Raw genomic sequence first — 23,423 nt, 5'->3', positions numbered from 1 at the left:
GATGTATCAGTATAAATTACATTCATTTTCGGGACAATATTAATTTATTCTATTATTCAACCATTTCATTCCATCCATAATGAGTTAAAATTCTTAACCTCTCTATCAGCAACCACAAAGAAAACATCCATCAATTAAGACCACCCTTTATCATAAGTCTAATCTCCCACTTACATAATATTAATTCTACCGTTCTTTGCTGGCAGATTCAGGGAAAGTCCCCAAGTAAATCTTAAAACTTTTGGAAAATTATTGAATGCAGTCATGTTTTGCCGCAATTTTCGCAATGTTCAAAATGTTCATTCTCAATTAATATCAAGGTATGTTAATGGAACCAAACTCAGACCAAACAGATCTGCAAATTGCTTTCATAAATGGACAGATCCTGCCACAGGAACAATTCACATTGGAAGACACACTGCCGGTAGTTCACATCAAAACTCTTCCCCGGAGCACGGCGGGTTGCCACATCGGCCTCCCGCTTCCAAGATTCTGTGAGTCCGAGCTCGGCAGCGGCGTCAAGCGTCTCTCGAGTCACAGCTTCTCCAGTCGGATTCGCCAAAAATCTTTGTCTTGGCAAATTCAACAAGGTACCGTATGTATACTAGCCCACAATATGAAATGTATTCCTACTTCAGTTATAAATATAATGAAACTGAAAGGTCAAGTCCGCCTCAGAAAAACATTGATTTGAATGAAGAGATAGTGAAAAATCAAACTAGCAGTAGCAGCCATATTAATTACGGAATATTCGCTGTAAAGTGTCACGCTGTTGTTGGTGTAGTAATGTTAAAATAAGAAAGTTATGACATTTCAAAGTTTGGCTTATTTTTCACAAAACAGTGCACAACTCGGTGACATGCTCAACACTAACAGTCCATGATGTGATGTCCCTCATTATTTCTTTTGTTTTTTATTGTTTGAATTAACAATATTTTTATTTTTTACAGATTTGATAACCAACTTGACTGAACCATGATATATTATAGGTTCTACTGTAGTACTAAACAATGCGAAGTCCATATGTTCAGGGAGGAATTAATCATTGTTTCATTTGTCAATTGTTTGTTTATTTTCCGATTATTGAAAATACAATAAATGGCATTAATAGAAATAAAATGAATTGACATTTGACAATATGTTGGATAAAACAAATAAAATAATCAAAAGGATTGCCAATTTCGGAGTGATTGACATAAATTACTCTGTTCTTCCATGGGGTCCATAAAAAAATTAAAATAGTTTACATTGCAATACAAAGAAAATTTGATATTGAAAAAGAAAAAGGAAAGAAAAGTGGGAAGAAAAAGAAATATATATAACATATGTATAATTGAATGTATCAATTAACAACCTCCATCCACAATACAATTTATCAAACCAAAACCTACTGTATCATCTCCCCTCCCTCCCCCTTCCTGTGAGTAGCAATAGAGATGCTAACATACATGGACTATACATCAGCCAAGTATTCATTTATCTGTCTATTGAATTCTTTAAGTGTGCCAGATTGGCAAATTTTTGTCAGCAATTTATTGTATAACACGGTTGCACGATACATAAAAGTTTGTTTGCAATTGTTGGTTCTCGCCTTCTCGGTTTAGGAAGAGCCAACAGACCTGATGTTCTAAAATTATATTTGTTTTCCGTTGTAACAAAGTTTTCCTTCATATACCGTACTCAGGAGCCAAATCATGCATTATTTTATACATAAATGATAACATGTTTCTCTTTCTTCGCTTTACATATTTGTTCCCAGTTCAGCAGATCAGCAGTTCGGAAATAGATTTATGTTCATATGGGTTTATGCATAAAATTATTCTAGATGCTCTGTTTTGGAGTTTTTGAAGTTGTTCTGACAAAGTCATACTGGTGGATTGTCAATGAGGAGACAATGAGAAGATTTCATAAATTTTCATAATAGAATATAAAACTAAAAGAAATTTGGTGAGTGGATGACGTCATCAGTTTCCTCATGTGCTTACCAACCAGGAAGTACATGTAACTGTTTTGTGAAATTAAGCCAAATTTTAAAATGTCATAACTTTCTTACTTTACATTAGAATTTGATGAAACTTTCAGGATTATGCTTGTTAAATTTTATGTCTTTTTATTCAAATCAGCTTTTTGTTGGGGTGGACTTGTCCTTTAACGTTAGATCTAGACATTAAAGGTCAAGTGACATCCACCCCAGAAAAAAAAATTGTTTTTAATTTAGAATGAAAATCTAGACCTAAGAGAGACAGTAGTAGACTGTCCCAGAAAACAAGGCCCCAGGCTGAAAATAAGGATCATACTAGTTCACAGGGATTTTCTTCATTGTGATTTCTCCACACAAGAAATTTTAGAAATCTAGGCACCGTCAAGTGCTAGACACCAGTCAAAGGGCTAGACAACATAAACATGAAGGTTTCAAAGGAAGATGGCAAGCCATAAAAATGGTTTACAAAATACATGCTAACAATGCTTACAAAATACATGTATCTCAAAATCTATTTTAGCACTCTCAATTCCTCTATCTTTGCCCACGGCCCCACAGGAGGAAGAAAAATAAATCTTTATACTATAGGACAATCTCAATTTATTAAGAAATGATATGTATTGGTTTATGAGGATATTCTTGTTTTCTGGGACAACCCTCATGTCTCATTTTTGGACCAGCACCTCTACTGTTAGACACAGTCCATGTTAACTCTCTGTGGTGCTTATTGACCAAATCAAGTCAGAATAACATGAATTTGAAATATATATACTCATGGAAAACAAAAAGAAATGCCTTCACACCATCAGGAAATCCAACAGTTGCCTGTAGGAGCTCTGTTTATGTTGGGATTAGAAATGTTATCATTACATGTATGCATTCAATATTTCAACATTAAAAAACTGTAGATTTTACTACTAGGCTGTGTTTGTTCAAGTAAAATAGATCTCCGAAATTTAATATATATTATAAATTACCCTGTCATGTGATCAACTTTGGGTTCATTTTTTACTTTAACATGTAGGATGATGCATTCCCTTTCCCTGAAATCTCAGTGGAGCAGTTTGAACATCTCAACCAAATGTGTGATCCATTGAGAAATATTTCAATGAAGAAGGTAGGAAAGTTATTTTAAATTATCATTTATAGAGTGTTTTAGGGATGCATTAAAAGCGCATGTTTTGGTCTGCATCAATAGCCTGTGCAGTAAGAGAGCGTACCCCAAAAAAGGACTGAAATCCAACAAATATCCCATAGGCTCCTTTACAAAATTTCCTATTGAATACGAGAGCATATGAACAGCTTCATGCGCATGCGCGAATGCGTGAAATATACAACAAGTTCAACAATGAAAGCAATGCGATGCGCAGCATAGAGCACAAAATTTACGTTTGATGACATCATAATGAGCTGCATACAAGTTGCATGTCGATGACCAAAATTTATCCTCTGAAGTGATGATGGCATAATGTGATAAGTGATCTATGACTTGTTCAATCAAATTGCTCCCTCTTTTTTTTTTGGGGGGGGGGATGTTTATGTTCTCACTTTTGTATAGAGAGTATAGAGAGCTTAGTTTCAGTACATACAGGAATGAAATGTTTTGAAAATGCTTTGATACATTTATTTATCTTATAATTGTTTTTAACTGGTCCTATTGGACCTTAACCCTGTCATACTTTGCACTGTTTATATACTTCACTATGATAATAAGGTGGCCAAGGACCATGATCTAGTTGATAAGATTAAATTCAAGTTTACTTTAATAAAAAAAACAATGTTTTCTTATAAAAAATAAATATGTTTGACAGAAAAACAAGATGAAGATTTCCTTCTCTGATTCAGTATAAACAAGTATAAAATACTTTATAATCTTTGCCATATTTCTTTTATTTGTCCAAATAAACAATGTTTGCTATTCTTGAGATATCAAGAATAGCAGTGAAAACAAAAATCATTGATAAATCACATCTGTATCCTGTGAATTAATAGAAATAGCAAGATTGTCCACTGTCAAACCAGATTTGAAAGTTGGCTTGCAGTTCTTGATTGAGGCGATACAAGAAAAAAGAAAGCATAATGAAAATGTGTCCTTTTAAATATAAAGAGATTTAAATGCTTTCATATGATTTGTTCATGTGGCTACCTCAAGCATACTTCCAGCCACATGTATTATGTGTGAAGGTCACCTGACTATATAAGTAATACAAGAATGAAGACCTGATGCACACATTCACAAAGAATATTGGAAAGTCTGATACAGCTAGTACAAATTTCAGTCTTATATTTTTCAAAGCTCATATTGAATATAACTCTTAGGCCTATATAGTATGCTGAACCCAGTTAGAGAAATAAGTGATCTAATGTTAAAGGACTGGTCCAGGCTGGAGATATAGATATCTCAATAAAATAGGCCTATAGTACATTTCACAGAGCAAAATGCTGACAATTTGATCAAATTCAGATATCATAAACAAATTAAGTTATTGAAATTTAAAGGTTTGCATTATTCCGGTGAAACAGTTCTAGGCATGTCGTCATGAATATTCATTAGGTGGGCTGATGTCACATCCCCACTTGTTCTTTTGTATTATATTATATGAAATTAGGTTTATTAAAAGTATTTCTACCAAGAAGTAAAACAATTTGGATTGAATTAAGTGCATTAGTTATTTATTGGCGCAACCTATTTGATAATAATGGAGACACATCATTTACACATATGTTTGAAAAAATGAATCAATTATGATTTCATGTAATAACATAAGAAAAAGGAAAGTGGGGATATGACATCGTCATATCATGATGATGTGCATAACTATTTTCACAAAATATTGATAAAATTTAGAATTCAATAACCTTTTTTTTGTTGTCCGATTTTGATGAAATTTTCAGCATTTTGCTCAGTGAATTTTACTCTATTCTGTTAGATATAATTCTCAGCCTGGACCATCCCTTTAAGTCTGAATTTGCTTTTTATCTTCTACAGTGGACTCCAAAACAATTGATGTAAATGCCAAAATCGATGAGAAGACATTGCAAGGCTTAAAAGATCTTGGTCTCTTTGGTCAACAGGTTCCTGAAAATTATGGTAATAAGAATTTTTTTTTACGGTACTTTGCTTTGTATGTATATATGCACAGGATAATTTTTTCAGAGATCACTTAGTTACTTGAAGCACTGTATATTGTATGTAGGCTACATGTATTATACAAAGGTGAAGAATTATGTGTGTTTGTGAACGGATAATATGTTCCTCCCTGCTTCCCGTCTTCTTTCGCTGCCCTTTTATTTTCAATTGTTTCCCCTGTATATTTCAATTTTTTTCTTTCTAATATCCATATTTCTGTGGTACATAATTATTTTCAAATTCACGTTGTTTTGGTTATCATTGCTGAGTCGTTTATACGTGAGAATGGCATTTTATTATTTTTTTCTTACTTTTTGATATCCATGCATTTTATTATGTTTTTATGTTGTACAGGGCCCCCAAGTAAAACAGTATATTACTTCTAATTGGGGGTACCCTCTTTAAACTATACGTAAGTAATGAATAAACATTCACTTTTTTCATTTGATTTATACTCTTATTTGCACAGGTGGACTTGGTTTGTCAAACACAGAGTTTGCTCGTTTAGCTGAAATAACTGCCCAAGATGGGTCCATAGCTGTCACGTTAGCCGCACATCAATCCATAGGCTTCAAGGTTGGTAATGAGACAAAAATCTTTTGCTAATTCTGTTACAGTATACCTGCGGCAAGTCCAACAAAATTTATTAAAATCAGGGACAGAGATATCTTTGAAAATCATTTACAAAGGTACCATTTTTGGTGGGGATGGTTATCATTTTAAGGTGGGTTGATAATTTGGAAGATTTTATCATGGAAAACTGAAATATTTGTCTGAAATATTGCCTAATTATAGAAGACCACTTATTATGCACACATTTGTTTCTGCATTGTTTTTCATTAAACACATTTTCTGTTATTGATATATTTGGTAATGTTTTAAGTAAAATAAATCAATACATGCAAAGCAAAGTAAAGAGAATGTTTGTTTGTTTTGAAATTGAAATGAATGAATACTATTTTCAACATATATAGGGTCTATTGATTGCTGGAACTGAAGAACAAAAAGCCAAATATCTTCCTAAGTTAGCTACAGGTGAACTAGTCGCTGCTTTCTGCCTTACAGAGCCTTCAAGGTGAGTTACAAGTATAAAATTGCTTTCTTCCTTTAAAATTGGCCTTATAGGATATTCTAAAAAGTCTTTCTTTATCTTAAAGGACATGCTTTCTACTTTGAAAATGGGTCAGTTGAAAACATAATGTAAAAATTAAAGGGATTCATTAAAAAGTTTTTTGTTGTCTCACCTGCGAAGCAGAGTGAGACTATAGGCGCCGCTTTTCCGACGGCGGCGGCGGCGTCAACATCAAATCTTAACCTGAGGTTAAGTTTTTGAAATGACGTCATAACTTAGAAAGTATTTGGACCTAGTTAATAAAACTTGGCCATAAGGTTAATCAAGTATTACTGAACATCCTAGTAGAGTTTCATGTCACATGACCAAGGTCAAAGGTCATTTAGGGTCAATGAACTTAGACCATGTTGGAGGAATCAACATCGAAATCTTAACCTGAAGTTAAGTTTTTGAAATGTCATCATAACTTAGAAAATATATGGACCTAGTTCATGAAACTTGGACATAAGGTTAATCAAGTATCACTGAACATCCTGCCTGAGTTTCACGTCACATGACCAAGGTCAAAGGTCATTTAGGGTCAATGAACTTTGGCCGAATTGGGGATATCTGTTGAATTCCCATCATAACTTTGAAAGTTTATGGATCTGATTCGTGAAACTTGGACATAATAGTAATCAAGCATCACTGAACATTTTGTGCAAGTTTCAGGTCTCATGATTAAGGTCAAAGGTCATTTAGGGTCAATGAACTTTGGCTGAATCGGGGGTATCTGTTGAATTACCATCATAACTTTAAAAGTTTATTGGTCTAGTTCATTAACTTGGACATTAGAGTAATCAAGTATCACTGAACATCCTGTGCGCGTTTCAGGTCACATGACCAAGGTCAAAGGTCAATGAACTTTGGCCGAATTGGGTGTATCTGTTGAATTACCATCATAACTTTGAAAGTTTATGGATCTGATTCATGAAACTTGTACATAAGAGTAATCAAGTATCACTGAACATCCTGTTCGAGTTTCAGGTCACATGATCAAGGTCAAAGGTCATGTAAGGTCAATGAACTTTGGCCATATTGGGGTTTTTTGTTGAATAACCATCATATCTCTGTAAGTTTATTGGTCTAGTTCATAAAAAGTGGACATAACAGTAAACATGTATCACTGAACATCTTGTGCGAGTTAGAGTAGTATTCAAAGTCAGCACTGCTGCTATATTGAACCGCGTGATGCAGGTGAGACGGCCAGAGGCATTCCACTTGTTTCTTTTTTTAATCATAAGTATATTGCCATTTTGATGTGCTTTCTGCTGTAAAAATTGGTGTTAATGGATAAAAGGGGACAACAGCATTCTGCAGAGTGGATAGCACATAAATTATATTATTCTATCAGTCTTTATTATGATAATTTCCCATAAAGGATTTTTTTTATGGAAAGCTATTATGCAAGTGCAATTGCAATTGATAATAAGGAGTGTGTATAGTGTGGTGTTGTTGGTGTTGCTATAGTGTATTGTTGTTGTCATTATTATAAGATATGTATTTTTCCTGTTATTCAGTAGTATAATGCATTTTCTGCATTTAAATGGAATTAAAGTCCCCAAAATTTTTTGATTAAAGTGATTGGTAAAATTATCAAATTGCTTTTTTTTTGGGGGGGGGGAGATACTGATCAACTTTATTTATATTTTTCAAAGTATTGGAATGAATATAAAATCAATGATTGTTGCCAGTTTGAAGAGTAAAAACATTAATCTTGAATCTATAGATGGTGTGTATCTCTAATGAAGAATAGGTGAATGGGAACCATGCAGAGATTATTGAACCATTTTGAATGATATGATTTGTGTTTTGATGTTTACAGTGGTAGTGATGCAGCCTCGATACGAACCAAGGCAACTCTAAGTCCAGATGGAAAGCACTATCTTCTAAATGGGGGAAAGGTAAGCAGTCCTCAAAATTACTTAAAATTAAGTTGTTATTGGCAGAAAGTTACCTGTAATGTGTCATATGAAAATATAAAAACAAACAACTTTTCAGGAGAAAAAATATCAGTCAACCATTGTTTTGTGTTTTAACCTATACTTGAATGAAATCAACCTTGGTGTATTGTTTGTACATTATAGATCAGATTAAAAGAGATTAAGTAGGCCTATAGTTATACTTGCTATCTGTTGAAAAGATATATTCCTATTTTGGAAGGATATGAGCTATGTATTCATTTATATTTTGAACAAGTTTGTGTGACATAATGTGTAAGAAATCAAAGATTGTTCCTTCTTTTGCTGTTGTTGAAAATTTCTTTAAAAAATATTCCTATAAAGGGGTTGGCAAGTATTTTTGAGTGTACACTGGTGCTATTTTCAAATAAATTATTAAACTGTTCTCTGCAATTTATTTTTTTGTTGGTCATATAGATTTGGATCTCTAATGGAGGCATTGCTGATGTATTCACAGTCTTTGCAAGAACTGATGTAGTTGATGAACAGGTATGTCAAGGGTTTCAAGTACTTTCCTTAGACATTACGATGACCTTTTTAAAATCTTTGAGAGACCAAATACCTTTAAAATTTTTTTGTTTTTACATACGTATAAATGTTATATCTGATTGTATTAGTATTATTCATTTCTGTTTGCTAGAAAGTCAAACATGACATTTATTGTGCAACATTGACATTAAAAACATTCAGAATTCATAGCATGATTATTAATATTGTACCATATTCCTACCCACTTGGTCTTATATAATTATACAATGTTCACTGCTTTATAGATTTTTCAAATCCTTTATGTCTAAATTTGTTTGATCTTATTGTAAATCAGTCCAGTAATTTTTTTTTGTCTAATATCCACTTTTTACGAGTGTGTTTTTTTCAGATTTATAAAAATTGTGGGGGCACATGCCTCCGGGCAACAGTGCTGGAATTCGCTTTTGTGCCCCCTGACCCACAAGCCGTTCCTGCAATTTTTTTTGCATGTTTCTGATGTAATGTGTATGTAATTTTTTTTGGTTAAATAAATAATAATGGAATTTATTGCCTGATCTAAGTTCACCAAAAGACTTCTTCATGTTGTAGAATATCTGTAGATATACTGTGCAGGACATTCATGACATGGGCTAACTGCGAACCTGTCTGTCAATTGAATACACTTTCAGGGTAATACACAAGAGAAGATTACAGCCTTCTTTGTTGAGAGGAACTTTGGAGGGATTACCAATGGCAAGCCTGAAGATAAACTGGGCATCAGAGGTTCAAACAGTATGTATTCAGCGCGGGACACTGGCACCGGTCGGATGGTTTAAGACCGCTAAAAATTGCTGTCAGGCCAAAAGCTTTTTGAAATAGCCAGATTTTGTGGAACTAACTTTTTTTGGGGGGGTGCCAAAACATAACCATTTTCAATGGGTTATGCAATGAGCCAGATGTGTTGCTATGTCAGTTCATAAATCATTTTTTGTTAGGCATACATGAAGCCCAAAATTAGAAACTGCTATTAAAAAAGATTGGTCTATAAGGACAAGAGTCTTTAACAAATAACATATACAGTATCCTGAGATTGTGAGATACAGGTAGATTGTAAGATTCAATGAAGACCTTTTTGAAATTAATAATGTCTTCTTTAATTTGTCTAGCATAAGATTTAGGAACAATCTATACGTATTGACGTAAACCTACGGAAGCCTTGATTTTGTAGATTTGTATAGTTTGTTGATTCTGTATCTATGGATCTCCTTGTTTATATGAAAGTTGGTTGAATAAAAGAATGAAATTATATGTTGATGTGCTGTTTATTAACTTGAAGTTGTAAAGTGCATGAGAATTTCAAGTTCAAAGTGTGATTTTATTTATATATCAAAACAAAAATATTACTTTGTAACCAAAAAAGATATACAAATTAATGAAACAAGTTGGCAATACTTCATTAGCAAATATTATAGTTGATGTGATTACAAGAAGTAGATGTAATAAACGTAAGACTTGTTGAACAAAAAAGGCGAGACTAACTCGAAGATTGAATGTAATTTATAAATCATTAATTCAAGATGAAATTGAAAATACAATATGCATTACCATTTAAGCAGAGAAGTGAAGTGGAGTGGAGTGAAAAAAAAATTCAAAAAGGGGAATGAATATGAAGAAGATAGGAGGCATAGATATGTAGATACCACGTGTCAGACGATAGCAATTCACTGTTACTTTTAAAAAACATATTGATTGATTGTTTTATTTCAGCCTGTGAGGTTCACTTTGACAACACCCCTGTACCTCTTGAGAACATCATTGGTGAAGTAGGTGGTGGATTCAAGATTGCAATGAACATCCTCAATAGTGGACGCTTCAGTATGGGTAGCTCGGGAGCAGGCATGCTGAAAAAACTCATTGGTAAGCCTTGTTAATCTTGCTTTCTGTGTAATTCAGTGTTGTACCTTTTTATTTGGTATTATTATTGTACCTCGTCTATTAGTATTATCATTGGACCTTATTTAATTCAGTTTTGTAACTTTTTTATAATCTATCAATTCTTCTTGTTATGATTGCAATTACTGCTTTTCACACCAGAGCTAAAAGATATTACTGAGGAGACCTGTAATATCTTTCACACCAGAGCTAAAAGATATTACAGGTCTGCTCAGAAAAAGCCGTATTTTAGAATTAAGATAGTAGTAGCAACCTCATATTGTCTGAAAACGATATCCTAATTCTGTAGAGAACTCTTTCTATGCAAAAGAAGGCTGCTACTTGTTTCAGTACTATAAAATCTTTTTTTTTTTTTTAATATGAGGTATTAACAGCCTGGCAGCAAAATACTATTAATGTAAATCAATTTTTTAATACCATCATGACAGCTACAATATTTTTATATATCTTTTCTTTCTGTTCACTTTCAGGTATGGCTGCGGACCATGCCTCACAGCGGAAGCAGTTTGACACCAAGCTGAAGGAGTTTGGCATGATACAGGAGAAGATAGGTAGGATGACCATGACAGCGTATGTGATGGAGAGCATGGCTTACCTCACAGCCGGTCTCTTGGATAGGCCGGGCAAACCAGATTGTTCCGTAGAGGCAGCGATGGTTAAGGTATGTCTGTTAATCAGTTCAATTCAATAGAAGCTAATTATATTAGGAATGATCAAGACATCTTGATTTTTTTTAAACAATTTTTTTGGACAAAGTTAGTACTCTTTTCTGTAATGTTGGAAAGGCACTGGTGTTATTCTTAGTTGAAATCTCTCTTTTTATTGACACCAACCTCTGCATTTGAATATTGATCCAGATAATAGCATGTGAAGCAAATAGCTGTTGATTCTTTAATTTGCATATTATCTCATTTTCTCGACAACAGACAGTAAAAATAGAAATCTTATGATTATAGACATTTATATTATTTCACGAGACACAGGAAATATTCAAACATGAATGGGGGGGGGAGGGGTTCACAAAGATTTAAGCATGAGTTAGACTCGCACTGAAATGCCAACCCGTACATGATACATATGCAACATGCAGTCTTATTGATCAGTAGTGCGTGTCCTCTTGGCATAATCTGACCAACAAGGTCATGCCTTTTATACTGCATGCAACTAGGCAATTAAGTGCGACTCTAAGTCATACTTAAATCTTTGTGAAACACCCCCCTGGTCACAGATTGCTCTTGTGGTTTAATGATGTTTGTATACATCAGGTGATAGTCCCATTAAATCACATTCATGTGTAGATCTTCAGTTCAGAAGGAGGATGGACGTGTGTCAGCGAAGCTCTTCAGATTCTTGGTGGTTTGGGCTACATGAAGGATTATCCGTACGAGCGCTTCCTCCGTGATTGTCGTATCCTCCTAATCTTTGAGGGAACCAATGAGATCCTGCGCTTGTACGTGGCTCTCACCTGCATGCAGCATGCTGGGAAGGAACTCGGTGCAATGGTCAAGTGAGTATGATACCACATTCTTCTTTTAAACCAGCTAACCGCAAAAATTAAGGTGAAGGCTTTTTTTTTTACAGATGTAAACCTTTTGATGATGTATATGAATAGGTACCAGTGAGTTAACAAGTATTTTGCCTTCTAAAAAGCGCTGATTTTTGTCGGAAGGACCCAAAAGACAAAATACCTCGATGATATTGTGGTAAGCTAACTCATTCCCTTGTCTTATATCCCATATGCCATTACCCTGGGATGCCATACAGCAAATGCTATGGCTCTTTTGTGTATAAACAGTGGGGTGATTTCAAGTTCAGTGTTGACCTTTTGGTGTTGGTGTTGGGTCAATTTTTACACGATTATAACACCAAACATAAAATGAGGATGGTCCCGAAAAGTCACTCACTAGTTGCAGAGATGTCAATAATGTGATCTGGATCAGTTTTACAAACTCTTAATAAGTTTTGGAGCTAGGGGAAGCAATCAAAATTTCAACACTAACACCAACACCAAGGCCAACACCGAACTTGAAATCACCCAATATGTGCTCACTTGTTATGTTACACAATTATGATGCTCTGGTTTGGGGGAGATTACAAGCGTTGGTTGTGTAGATCAAGACATTCTGACTCAATTGTAGATATACCATATTGTGGCAGTATTGCAGTTTTTTGTGGTGTGAATAGATGGGGGATTTAGAAAGTACTTAAGGTTGTGCATCTGGAAATACTGTAATATCGCAATTGTAAAAGACCATGGCCCGTATTCTGAAGTCAAGTTTAACTTAGACCATGGTCTAACTCTGTGCTAAAATTATGGGAAGCTTAAAGTGTCAAATTATTTATTAATTTGTATGTTTCCTATGTTTACTGTTGTCTTTCCTGATTCATCGATGGTGAATACAATCATCATTTATACTTCATAGACAAATATTAATGATTTGAGAGCCAAATGAGCTGAAATATGATATCTCTACAGTTAGTGATTTATGTAACAATTGGCTATCCATACTTAAACCACAACTTTAAACCTGAGTTTAAGTTAAACCCGACATCAGAATACGGGCCCATGGCTTTCTGAATGGTTTTGAGGTTTAAAGGGCTAAAATGTGCATCTCCCATCATGTAAAGCATCCGCATTGTAAAGTAGATGTGTATTTTCAGTCACACCTAACTCTGAGTGAGACACCCCTGATGCAAATGAAAGACACCAATTTAACTAATTAAGTCACTGTATTTTATTCCCTGTTTGTTTTTTATTTTTTGTCTACAGGAAACTGCAGAATCCAGTAGCGAACCCAGGTTTTGCCTTCAAGATGCTGGGGGGTCGAATGCTTGGTCGTCTAGGACTCAAGTCGAGTGCTGTCAAACTCCAGCATGATGATGGAGGTGTACATCCTTCTCTTCAGGTATATACCACTCTTTCAAAGACTGCAGTTGGGTCCTCTAATTGTGTACCGTACTTGTGTACCGTAGATTGGGGTCCATTTCATGAAGCTGTTCGTAAGTTAAGAGCGACCTTAAGAAAGACTGGTGATCCTTTTTACGCTCTTAACCATCGCCAATGAATCTACCATTTATCGCAAGGAAGGATCACTAGTCGTTCTTAAAGTTGCTCTTAAAGGTCAAGTCCACCTCAGAAAAATGTTGATTTGAATCAATAGAGAAAAATCAGACAAGCACAATGCTGAAGATTTCATCAAAATCGGATGAAAAATATGAAAGTTATGACATTTCAAAGTTTCGCTTATTTTTAACAAAATAGTTATATGAACGAGCCAGTTACATCCAAATGCGAGAGTTGATGATGTCACTCACTCACTATTTCTTTTGTTTTTTATTGTTTGAATTATATATTTCAATTTTTACAAATTAGACGATTGGGACCTCCTTGCCTGAAGCACAAAATGTTTGAATAATGGAATTCCACGTGTTCAGGGAGGAATGAAACTTCATTTCACATGACAATGACGAGAAAATCAAAATATTTCATATTTCAAACAATAAAAAAACAAAAGAAATAGTGAGTGAATGACATCATCGACTCTCTCATTTGGATGTAGCTGGCTCGTTCATATAACTGTTTTTGTGAAATGAAGTAAAACTTTGAAATGTCATAACTTTCTTATTGTACATCCGATTTTGATGAAATTTTCAGTGTTATGCTTGTTGAATTTTTTTCTTTTTATTCAAATCAAGTTTTTGTTGGGGTGGACTTGTCCTTTAACTTACGAACAGCTTTATGAAACACCCACCTGGGTACTGTTTCATAAAGCTGTTCCTAAAGTTACGCACAACTTTGTGCACGACTAGAGCCTGTTCTCAGGTGCTAAATCAGTTACATAGGGATATCATTTAGCGCAAGAAAGGGTCACCAGTTGTGTGTAAAGTCATTTGTATCTTAAGAACAGCTTTATTAAACGGGCCTCTGGATAAGTTTGATCCGAAACACATTGTTTGTTGTATGAATGTAGATAGTAAAGTTGACAAATATGTAAGAATGATAATACTATACTTGCTTATATAGCCCTTAACACTTACTTTATCAGAAGTCTGTGAGCACTCTACAGAAATACTGCCCAATTGACCTGGCAGAGCAACTGTTAAGCATCATGTGTGTCAGGAATAAATTCCTGCCAGTAATCTTTTCATTATTTTTAGACTACATGCATAGCTGCCTACCATTTAGAAAAATCATTATTGTTACTATTTTCCAGCTCCCTGTTTAAAGAAATACTCTTTCCCCTTTCATAGTTATGAATTTAGCCCAATTTGAGAACAATTTTTAATAACTCCACCACATGTGTCCACCAAACCGCAAAATCACATAGAAATGTGTACCACATAAAATAAACTGCAGTCCTTTACAATCGCAAATAAACAAACTGATACTGTATGAATGTCCATAGACCTGTTTGATGATTCTTTGTATTTATTTATTCATTTTTTTGTTAAAGGCAAGTGGAAAGCAACTAGCTCATTGTGTCTCCGCATTCCAGGGTGTAGTAGAAGGAATTCTCAGCAAATACAAGAAGGTAAACATTGATCATCATCCCTGTCATCAGCAGCAACTTTCTATTAATTGGGCAATTCTGTAAATCAGCTGTTTTGCATATCCGACCCCTATTTTCATCCATCCTTATTTCACTTCATGATCTGCTCAAGCCTTGGTCTGGATCTGGGGTCGGTTGCATGAAAGTTACTATAATGGTAACTTTGCCATCCAATGGTAACTACCATGGAAACAATAGTTAACAGCCAATCAGAATCAATGATTCCATGGAAGTTAACATTGGATGAAATGTTAACATAATAGTAACTTTTGTGAAACGGGGCCCCTGGATTTATACACTGCTGGACCAATTAGTATAAATGAAGTGGGTGAGAGAGGGAGCGATGATATCTACTTGTATCGTAAGTGGCTGTTTTCAGTCTTCAACCATATTGAACTGAGGGCACTTAAACAGAGAAAACTTATTGCTGGTAAGTCCCATGTATACTTTATGGAATTGCCAAGCTGTAGCTCTGAATGGGTCTTTTTCATATTATAAAGTTCATGGGAAGTAATTTACAGTTGGTTGACACAAGGCATTGTGAGAGGCAGTAGAAGTCACTGCAATATAGCTGCATCCTTGTGGCTCAGACAATTGAATTGCAATGTCTCTAGTCTTTGAAGTTTCAAGTCAGGAAAAGTCACCCCAGAGTATTTTTCGCTTATGAAATTTGAATACATCATGAAATAGAAGAAGTTGGGGTTTTTTGTAATTTAAAATTAAAATGTGACTTAAATTCCTTCTTAAATTCTCGGTTTTTGTGCAGTATGTAGTATATTATCACATTTGTTAGATTATTGGTCAGGGGATGGCTCCTATGTGAAGTCATCAGTGTGATTGCACGTTGGTTTTACATGACGATTTTACATCAGACATGATATAACTCATTGTGACATAGCTGCCTGGCCTTGTTATAAGATTTTACTCAATATGACATAAATAAATAATCATTACATCATCAAATTTCTTCATGTTTAGGAAATTGTCAAGGAACAGATGATCTTGAAGAGAGTGGCTGACATCTTGATTGATCTGTATGGTATGACTGCCGTCCTGTCCAGGGCCTCAAGAGCCAAGACCGTTGGCCTCAGGAACTGTGACCATGACATCCTTATCGCAACCACCTTCGTCAATGAAGCCGCCCAGCGGGTTGGACAAAATATGCATGAGATCGGTCTAGGTATGCTTTCTTACTTATTGGCCCATGCTGTAAACTTTAACCCTAAAATGGCCAGGGGGAGGGGGTTGAATCAACCCCCCTCAACATTTTCTGCGATCATTCCGCCGCGCGAATTTTTTTTTACCGTGCCACTCACGGAGTTTATACATTTTTAAGTCTCGCACATCTTTTGAGACCAAATTAACGACACCCGGATATGCGGTTCTGAAATTACGCAACATTTCGTGGGTGCATGTCAGACCAAAAATTTTCTCATCTTATTCATAAAGATATGATTATCTTTACTTTAAACAACTGAAATTAATTGATTTTAGCATAATTATGCTTCAAAAAGTCTGTACAATAAATCTGGTGAAAAAAACAAAGAAAAACAAAAGGTTGAAAAACAGAAATATATAAGAAATTCATAAAACAATAAAATACATAAGAAATTGATTTCCAAAACGAAGTTTTTTTCAACTGTGATTGTTAAGAATGCTACAAAGAATATTTTCACCAAAAATTAGCATTCTAGGAGCTTTATTTAGTGAATTAGAGCAAAAAGTATGATTTATGCATAAATTAGCATAATTCAAATAAAATAAATCTCATTATTTTGGAAAATTTTACCATACAGCCTTGTAGATTACATTGCACACTACCAGCGTGCAAATTTTTTGCGGCGCTCGCGCGATTGGCGGCCGAGATCTCAGGCCACAGAACAGCCAAAAAAGCCTGGTCTAGTTAGGGTTAATGTGTAATTTAAACTCTGATCTAAGTTGTGGTTTAACTGTGGATAGCCACAAGTGACAGAGATCTCTAGTAGTACAGGTTCAGTCTTTCAGCTCATGTGACCCTCAAATCATTTATAGCTGTCAGGGAATAGTAACTAAAGTAGTTTTTATATTAGTGCATGGGGAAAACAAAGTAATTAACATAAGAAATGTACAACACACCAGGGGGGTGTTTCACAAAGATTTACATATGACTTAAATTGCACTTAAATGCCGACGTGTATCTGAAATACAACACACAATCTAATTGATCAATACGTAGTAGTGCGCGTCCTCTTTGCATGTTCTAACCAATGCTGTCATGCCTTTTATACCGCACGCAACTAGGCATTTAAGTGCGTCTCAAAGTCATACTTCAATCTTTGTGAAACACCCTCAGAAAACAAAATTTTGACATTTTTTTTGCTTCCTGTGATGTAAGCACCAAGTTAGACTATGTTGTAAGTTAAACAGGTCCTCTGAATATGGCCCACTGTATTGACATCGTTTCTCTGGACATTTTTCATGGATGAATTCTTGTTGCATCTGGGCAATCCCATATAAGATGTATGTCCAACCCCATGTATGTGAAATTTTTGTCTCTGATTTCTGGTTCTTTTGATAGTCTGTAATGCTCTCAAATGGTCATGACTTGGTCAGTTTATGAAGTGAAGTAAAACTCGAGAAAATTGGGGGTCCGATGTGCAAAAAGGTTGACTATTTTATGGAATTGCCCATCTGCAATAGGGAGATAGGAACAGCGTTCTCGCCAGTGTATAATACGCATGGTTCAAACACCATGCGTGCGGAAATGGAGACCAAGTGGAACCATGCGTAAAATTTCAGCGACATGCGTGGAAAAATTAAATGGAAATATCTAGAAAAAAATAATACACTCCATGAACTCATCTTAGTGATATCAACTTCATTTATCGGGTTGCGCCGAAGTCCCACCAACTTAAGACCACTTGCAAATGAAAATCAGTGCAGGGCCCTAGCTAGCGCCGACGCTCGTTGGATGCGCATTTTGTATACTGTACCGTACATGTATGCACAGATCGCTAACTAGGTGCATGCACGATACGCGCGCGCTATATAGACGATCGACGGAGCGGCGGACATGTTTTTGCAGATCCAGCCTAAATCTAGAAACACGACAAAGCCCTTTGACTTCTCATGTCTGGTCCGACCAGGGCCCGACTCTTTTTTTCTCGAAAATATTTACAATTCATAAGCTGGAAAGCTGCACTTCTCTTTCTTTGGACTGAACGGCAAGTATCTGTGCATTTATGTGCATTTGTGTGGGCTTAAAAATACGCCACAATGGGGCTTCCTTAGCGTCTCTATTTGATGAAAAGGCCGTCGCTTCCGCGCTCCGCGAACCCCCCTCCTGCACCCACCCCCAGGAGTGGCAGCACAAGTCCCCGACATGGGTGAATTTTTTTCTGGCGAGAACGCTGGATAGGAACTATATCAGTAGTTTAGGTCTTGAGCTGGTGGTATTTGAACTGGCTTGGCATATTGGCTTTCATGATTGGTCGTACAACTGAAGTTTGTATTTAATGATATTGATAATTGGGTGCAATGTATGAACGATCTATCAATAAGCTTTGTGTCATGATACCCAGACAGCTTCTGTATCAATCCACCTCCAAAGGCCATGTCAGTTCATGATAAAAGATTGCCAGGGTGGCTTTGTTCCATAGACAACAAATGTTGTATGTGCAATATAGATTTGTGAATAGACATGTTATTAGTCAGGTCAGATGTTAAAGCACTTGTAATAAGGTGAATATTAATATTGGCAGTTTTGCATCTGGGGCCTGTTGCATAAAAGTTACTGTTATGGGTAACTTTGCCGTCCAATAGTAAGTCCCATGGAATCCTTGACTTTGATTGGCTGTTTAGCATCGTATTCATTGCCATGGTCATTGCCATTGAATGGCAAGGTTACTCAATACTTACTTTAGAGAAATGGGGCAGGATGTGTAATAAATCTTTGAATTATTAATGATAATTTAATGTCTATTTCTTTTCTGTCTGTCCTCAGCTCCAAATCTGAACAACGATGCATCCATCATGAGGATCGCTGATGAAGTCTTTGAAAACCATGGTTACAAGGCATCGCATCCTCTCACCAGGGAATTCTAAACTACATCCTCAAACCTAACCACTTGTTTTCACAAAATTGTGAAAGTATCCAAACTTCTGCAAGCAGTTCCATGTCATTTAATTCCATAACCAATACAAAGGTTAATTTTGCCATTTTTCTACAAAATTCTGGTTTGCAGAGTTTTGTGACTTGAAATGAACTTATTTTTTACATTTGTTTGACAATTTATATGGTTTGAAATAGCTATGGTAGTTCTATTTTATTTATTTCCATAAGAGCAATTCCAGTGGAATAAACTATTGGACAAAAATGAATTTTCAAGTGCTGTTAATCGCTGCACTATATTAACAAGTTTAAAAAAAATTGGGCCAACTTGCAATTCTATATCAAGTTGTAAATGTTGTTCATTTGTCCAATACCTGATTCATACAAGCTGGAATGCAATCACTATTCAGTTGAGATTTAAAAAAATTTTAAAGCATTTTGCGAAATGGAACTGACTGCTCAAAGCTTTTTCCATTCATAGTGCCCTATTGGCCTAAGGCTTGCAATATTCTAGTATTCTTAAAAGGGCAACTAACCCTGATATCAAGTTGATATTAGTAAACACATTAACATGAAGAAAATTATCTATGAAAGTTTGCCAGGAACCCTTAAAGCCTGTGTATAGCTTTGGTAAAGGGTCAATAATGTGAATGATAATCGAATATCATCTAATATGACAGTCTTACTGAAGCGTAGAGACTGTTAGATATTTTTCCAACTGCACTTCTCTGAGAAAATTTCAAATAAAAATATAGCGCCCTCTCTCGGCGATGCTTGTTTTAAATTTAAAAAATGGGCATTCAAGCACTTATCTTATAAATTTAGTGATTAGATATCCAAAGGTTACAGACAAAGAACATATCTTGAAAGTTTCAGCCCATTCCATGATTTGGAATAGGATTTAATTGAAAGACAAAAACACAGATATTTTAATTTGATTGGGTGACCCGATCAAGTTAAATTTCCATGTAAAATCGCAAAATTTATCCTGTAAAACACATTTTCATTTCATATCCTCCACATCATAACTGTTATAGGGCATATCCATTCATATTAGCTAGCAATGAATTGGAATAGTGATAGGTGCATACACAAGCTTTAATAAATTGGATATTAGTCATGGATTTTTAAAGTTTTGTGCCATCACAAGGGAGCAGCTCCCAATGTGATATAAATTCCATTTCATGATTCATGACGATTTTATCATCTAACATTGAAATTAAGGCACAGGTAATATCATAACAACCTGAGAAGAATGTATTATATGGAACATTTATGACATGTAATTTGGGGAGCTACTCATAAAGTTAACCTTTGATCATCCAACAAAAAGTTGATTTGAATAAAAAGAGAAAAATCCAACAAGAATAACACTGAAAATTTAATCAAAATCGGATGTGAAATTTAAAAAAGTTTGACATTTTAGAGTTTCGCTTAATTGAAAAAGTTATATTCACATCGGTATGCAAATGAAGGGACTGATGTCATCACTATTTCTTTTGAATTTTATTATATGAAGATTCCAATTCCCTCCCGTTGTCTTGTGAAACGAAGTTTTATTCCTTTTGAACATGTGGTACATCATGTATTACCATTGTTTTTAACATTTCATGGTTCAATCTGTAAAAATTGAAATATTGTATAATTCAAACAATAAAATACAAAAGAAATAGTAAGTGGGGGACATCATCAAATCTCTCATTTGCATGTATCTGAGTTGTTAATATAATTGTTTTGTGAAATTAAGCAAAACTTTTAAAATTTCATAACTTTCTTATTACATCTGATTTTGATGAAATTTTCAGTGTTATGCTTTTGTTGGATTTTTCTCTTATTATCCAAATCAATTTTTTTGTTGGTGTGGACTTGTCCTTTAATTCTGAATGGATTCTTGATGTCAGTGTGAATATTTCCTAATATCAATGCAGGGAGGTGCAGGTCTATAAAGTCAAGATATCATCCCTCAGATGATCATTTGAATTCGTTAAATGCATTCATTATTTAACAGGGTTTTGATGCATTAACTTCGGTGCTGTGGACCTATTTTGTTGTCCTCAAAATGTGGCTATAGATGAAGAGATTCCATCCTTTTTATATAATGCACTCACCATCACTTGTATTGAAACTATAAACTCGGTTAACTTATATTAACAAATTATTACCAACCTGGTATAAAAATCATTATTATTTGTCATGCTAAAGTCGCACTAGTGAAACCAACTATAAACCAACCAATGTATTTTGGGGTAATAACGTAACAATTTTGTTTTGCCAATGTTTTGCCCATTATTGGGAAAATCTATACACAGTGTGCTGTATAATTACATGTTTCAATGAGCAGGTTTCAATGTTCTTGGTGTAAATGTATTCTTTTAACCCATTACCTACTGGAAACTGATGGTCTCTGTACAAACCAATGGGACTGGAAGATTCAGTAGGTGATGGGTTAATCACTTTTCAGCAAATTTTTTGTTTAACGAAAAATAAACAAACAGGATGGAAATCAGATACGATTAATCCAAATTTACAGTTAATATGCCGTTAACATGTGCAGTGTAATTGCATTAGAAGAATTTGCATTTGTGCAGTAATCAATGGCTGAATGGTCACTTATGAGTCATTGTAAGAGAATATATTCGTGTGGTATGAATATAAAAGGAAATCTAAACTGTCTTGTAAGAATTCATTTTGCCCCTCCTTCATGTATGGATGTTTATTGTATATTTATACTGAAATTAAAAATATTGAATTGAAACCAAGGCCTTATGCTTTAGTGTTTGTTCTAAATTGCTTAACCTGATGCAAGGAGTGGTTTCTTATAAACTATCATCTGTTTACCTTAACCCTTACTTCACGGGGGGGGGGGGGGGGGGGGGGGGGAATCATCTCACACATAATTAAAATCAATTTTGCCACACCCTACTTTCCTGCAAAACCTGTCATCTTCATTTTGCGCCATTCGCTCCTAGATTTCAACTGCAGCTCATCTTCCATACTCAACACATTTAGCACTTCGATACACTTCCCTCTACCTTTTCCAGAAATTTCTTTCAACTGCCCCCCCCCCACAAATTTCTGGTTTTTTTCATTCATTCATTCTTTTCTCAACTGTGCCATACATAGAAATGGGACCTGCAACTCAAAGTTCATAGCTTGGCGATTGATCATAGAGTTGATTTGTAAGCTCGATTGCACGTAATGAATTATAGAGCAGTGTAAGCATGCATACCAATCTTCCCCAAGATCAAACGCGATGAAGCGTTAGGCTTTACAAGATCCGCAGGGGTCTCAGAGATTCCTCAGTTATGGGGAAGTGGATTATATCTAGAAATTTGAAAAAAGGCACTGGAGGTACGTAATATTAGTCACACTTATGGGACCTACTCCAAGTCGACCGATGGCATGTCATTGGAAATAACAGTTTTTGGTCGTTCTGGATTGTAACTACGCTTGATTTTTACGATTGATTGTACATTGTAGTCAATGCAATCAATCGTGAAAATTTGTTCTAAAATCATTGCTAATCTTTGTGTTACGGGCTCCAGGGTCCTGTAACACAAAGATTAGCGATGGATCATACGCTTGGTTATTACAATTGATTGTACATTGTAATTAATGTAATCATAGAAAAATTTTCTACGATCAATCGCTAACATTTGTGTAACTGGTTCCAGGAGTCAGTTTCGCCAGTTTGACTGTGGTTTTAAATTGATCTTATCTTTGAGGCATGGAGTGGATGTCCATGAAAAGCAGAGCTGCCAAACTGAATAAAACATTTTAGTATTTTCAAAGCTGAAAATCAGTATTTTTGTGAGGAAATCAGCATTTTTAAAGAAATACTATAAGACCACACACAGAACTGAAACTTTAGGAATCCGTATTTTACATGAGACGACGAGTATAATTTTCACTTTTCAGTACTAAATACTGAAAACAGTACTACTTGGCAGCTCTAGAAAAAAGACATTCCTTGATTTGTTTCAAGAAATGTCAGCCGAGGAGAGCAAGATGATGACATAACCATGTAAGTAAAATCTATAAAACATAATAGGAGGTCCCTTGGTCATCCACTCCATCCAAATATTGCCGAATTCCCCAAGCTGAGGAGTCTCTGACTTTATATAACGTTTATCTGACAAAAAAAGAAAACAAGTTGGAGACTTAAGATTTGCTTCACCC

The 23,423-nt window shown here is 35.1% G+C and overlaps 1 protein-coding gene across 1 annotated transcript; it reads left to right on the top strand.

Moving 5' to 3' along the window:
• Nucleotides 1–84: 84 nt before the first annotated feature.
• On the top strand, nt 85–19,662 carry LOC121411807 (complex I assembly factor ACAD9, mitochondrial-like). The gene is given in 17 exon segments (XM_041604674.1): nt 85–444; nt 447–590; nt 3,006–3,072; nt 3,075–3,098; nt 4,971–5,072; nt 5,581–5,687; nt 6,086–6,186; nt 8,048–8,126; nt 8,601–8,672; nt 9,341–9,443; nt 10,419–10,568; nt 11,075–11,265; nt 11,903–12,111; nt 13,375–13,510; nt 15,059–15,136; nt 16,133–16,334; nt 19,137–19,662. Coding segments are annotated over 17 exon segments (2,046 nt in total). The 5' UTR covers nt 85–264; the 3' UTR covers nt 19,238–19,662.
• The last annotated feature ends 3,761 nt before the right edge of the window (nt 19,663–23,423 follow it).

This window comes from Lytechinus variegatus, chromosome 3 (genome assembly GCF_018143015.1).
Source record: "Lytechinus variegatus isolate NC3 chromosome 3, Lvar_3.0, whole genome shotgun sequence".
NCBI lineage: Eukaryota > Metazoa > Echinodermata > Echinoidea > Temnopleuroida > Toxopneustidae > Lytechinus > Lytechinus variegatus.
The sequence above is the reverse complement of the archived record's forward strand: the minus strand, read 5'-3'. Positions and strand labels throughout refer to the sequence as shown.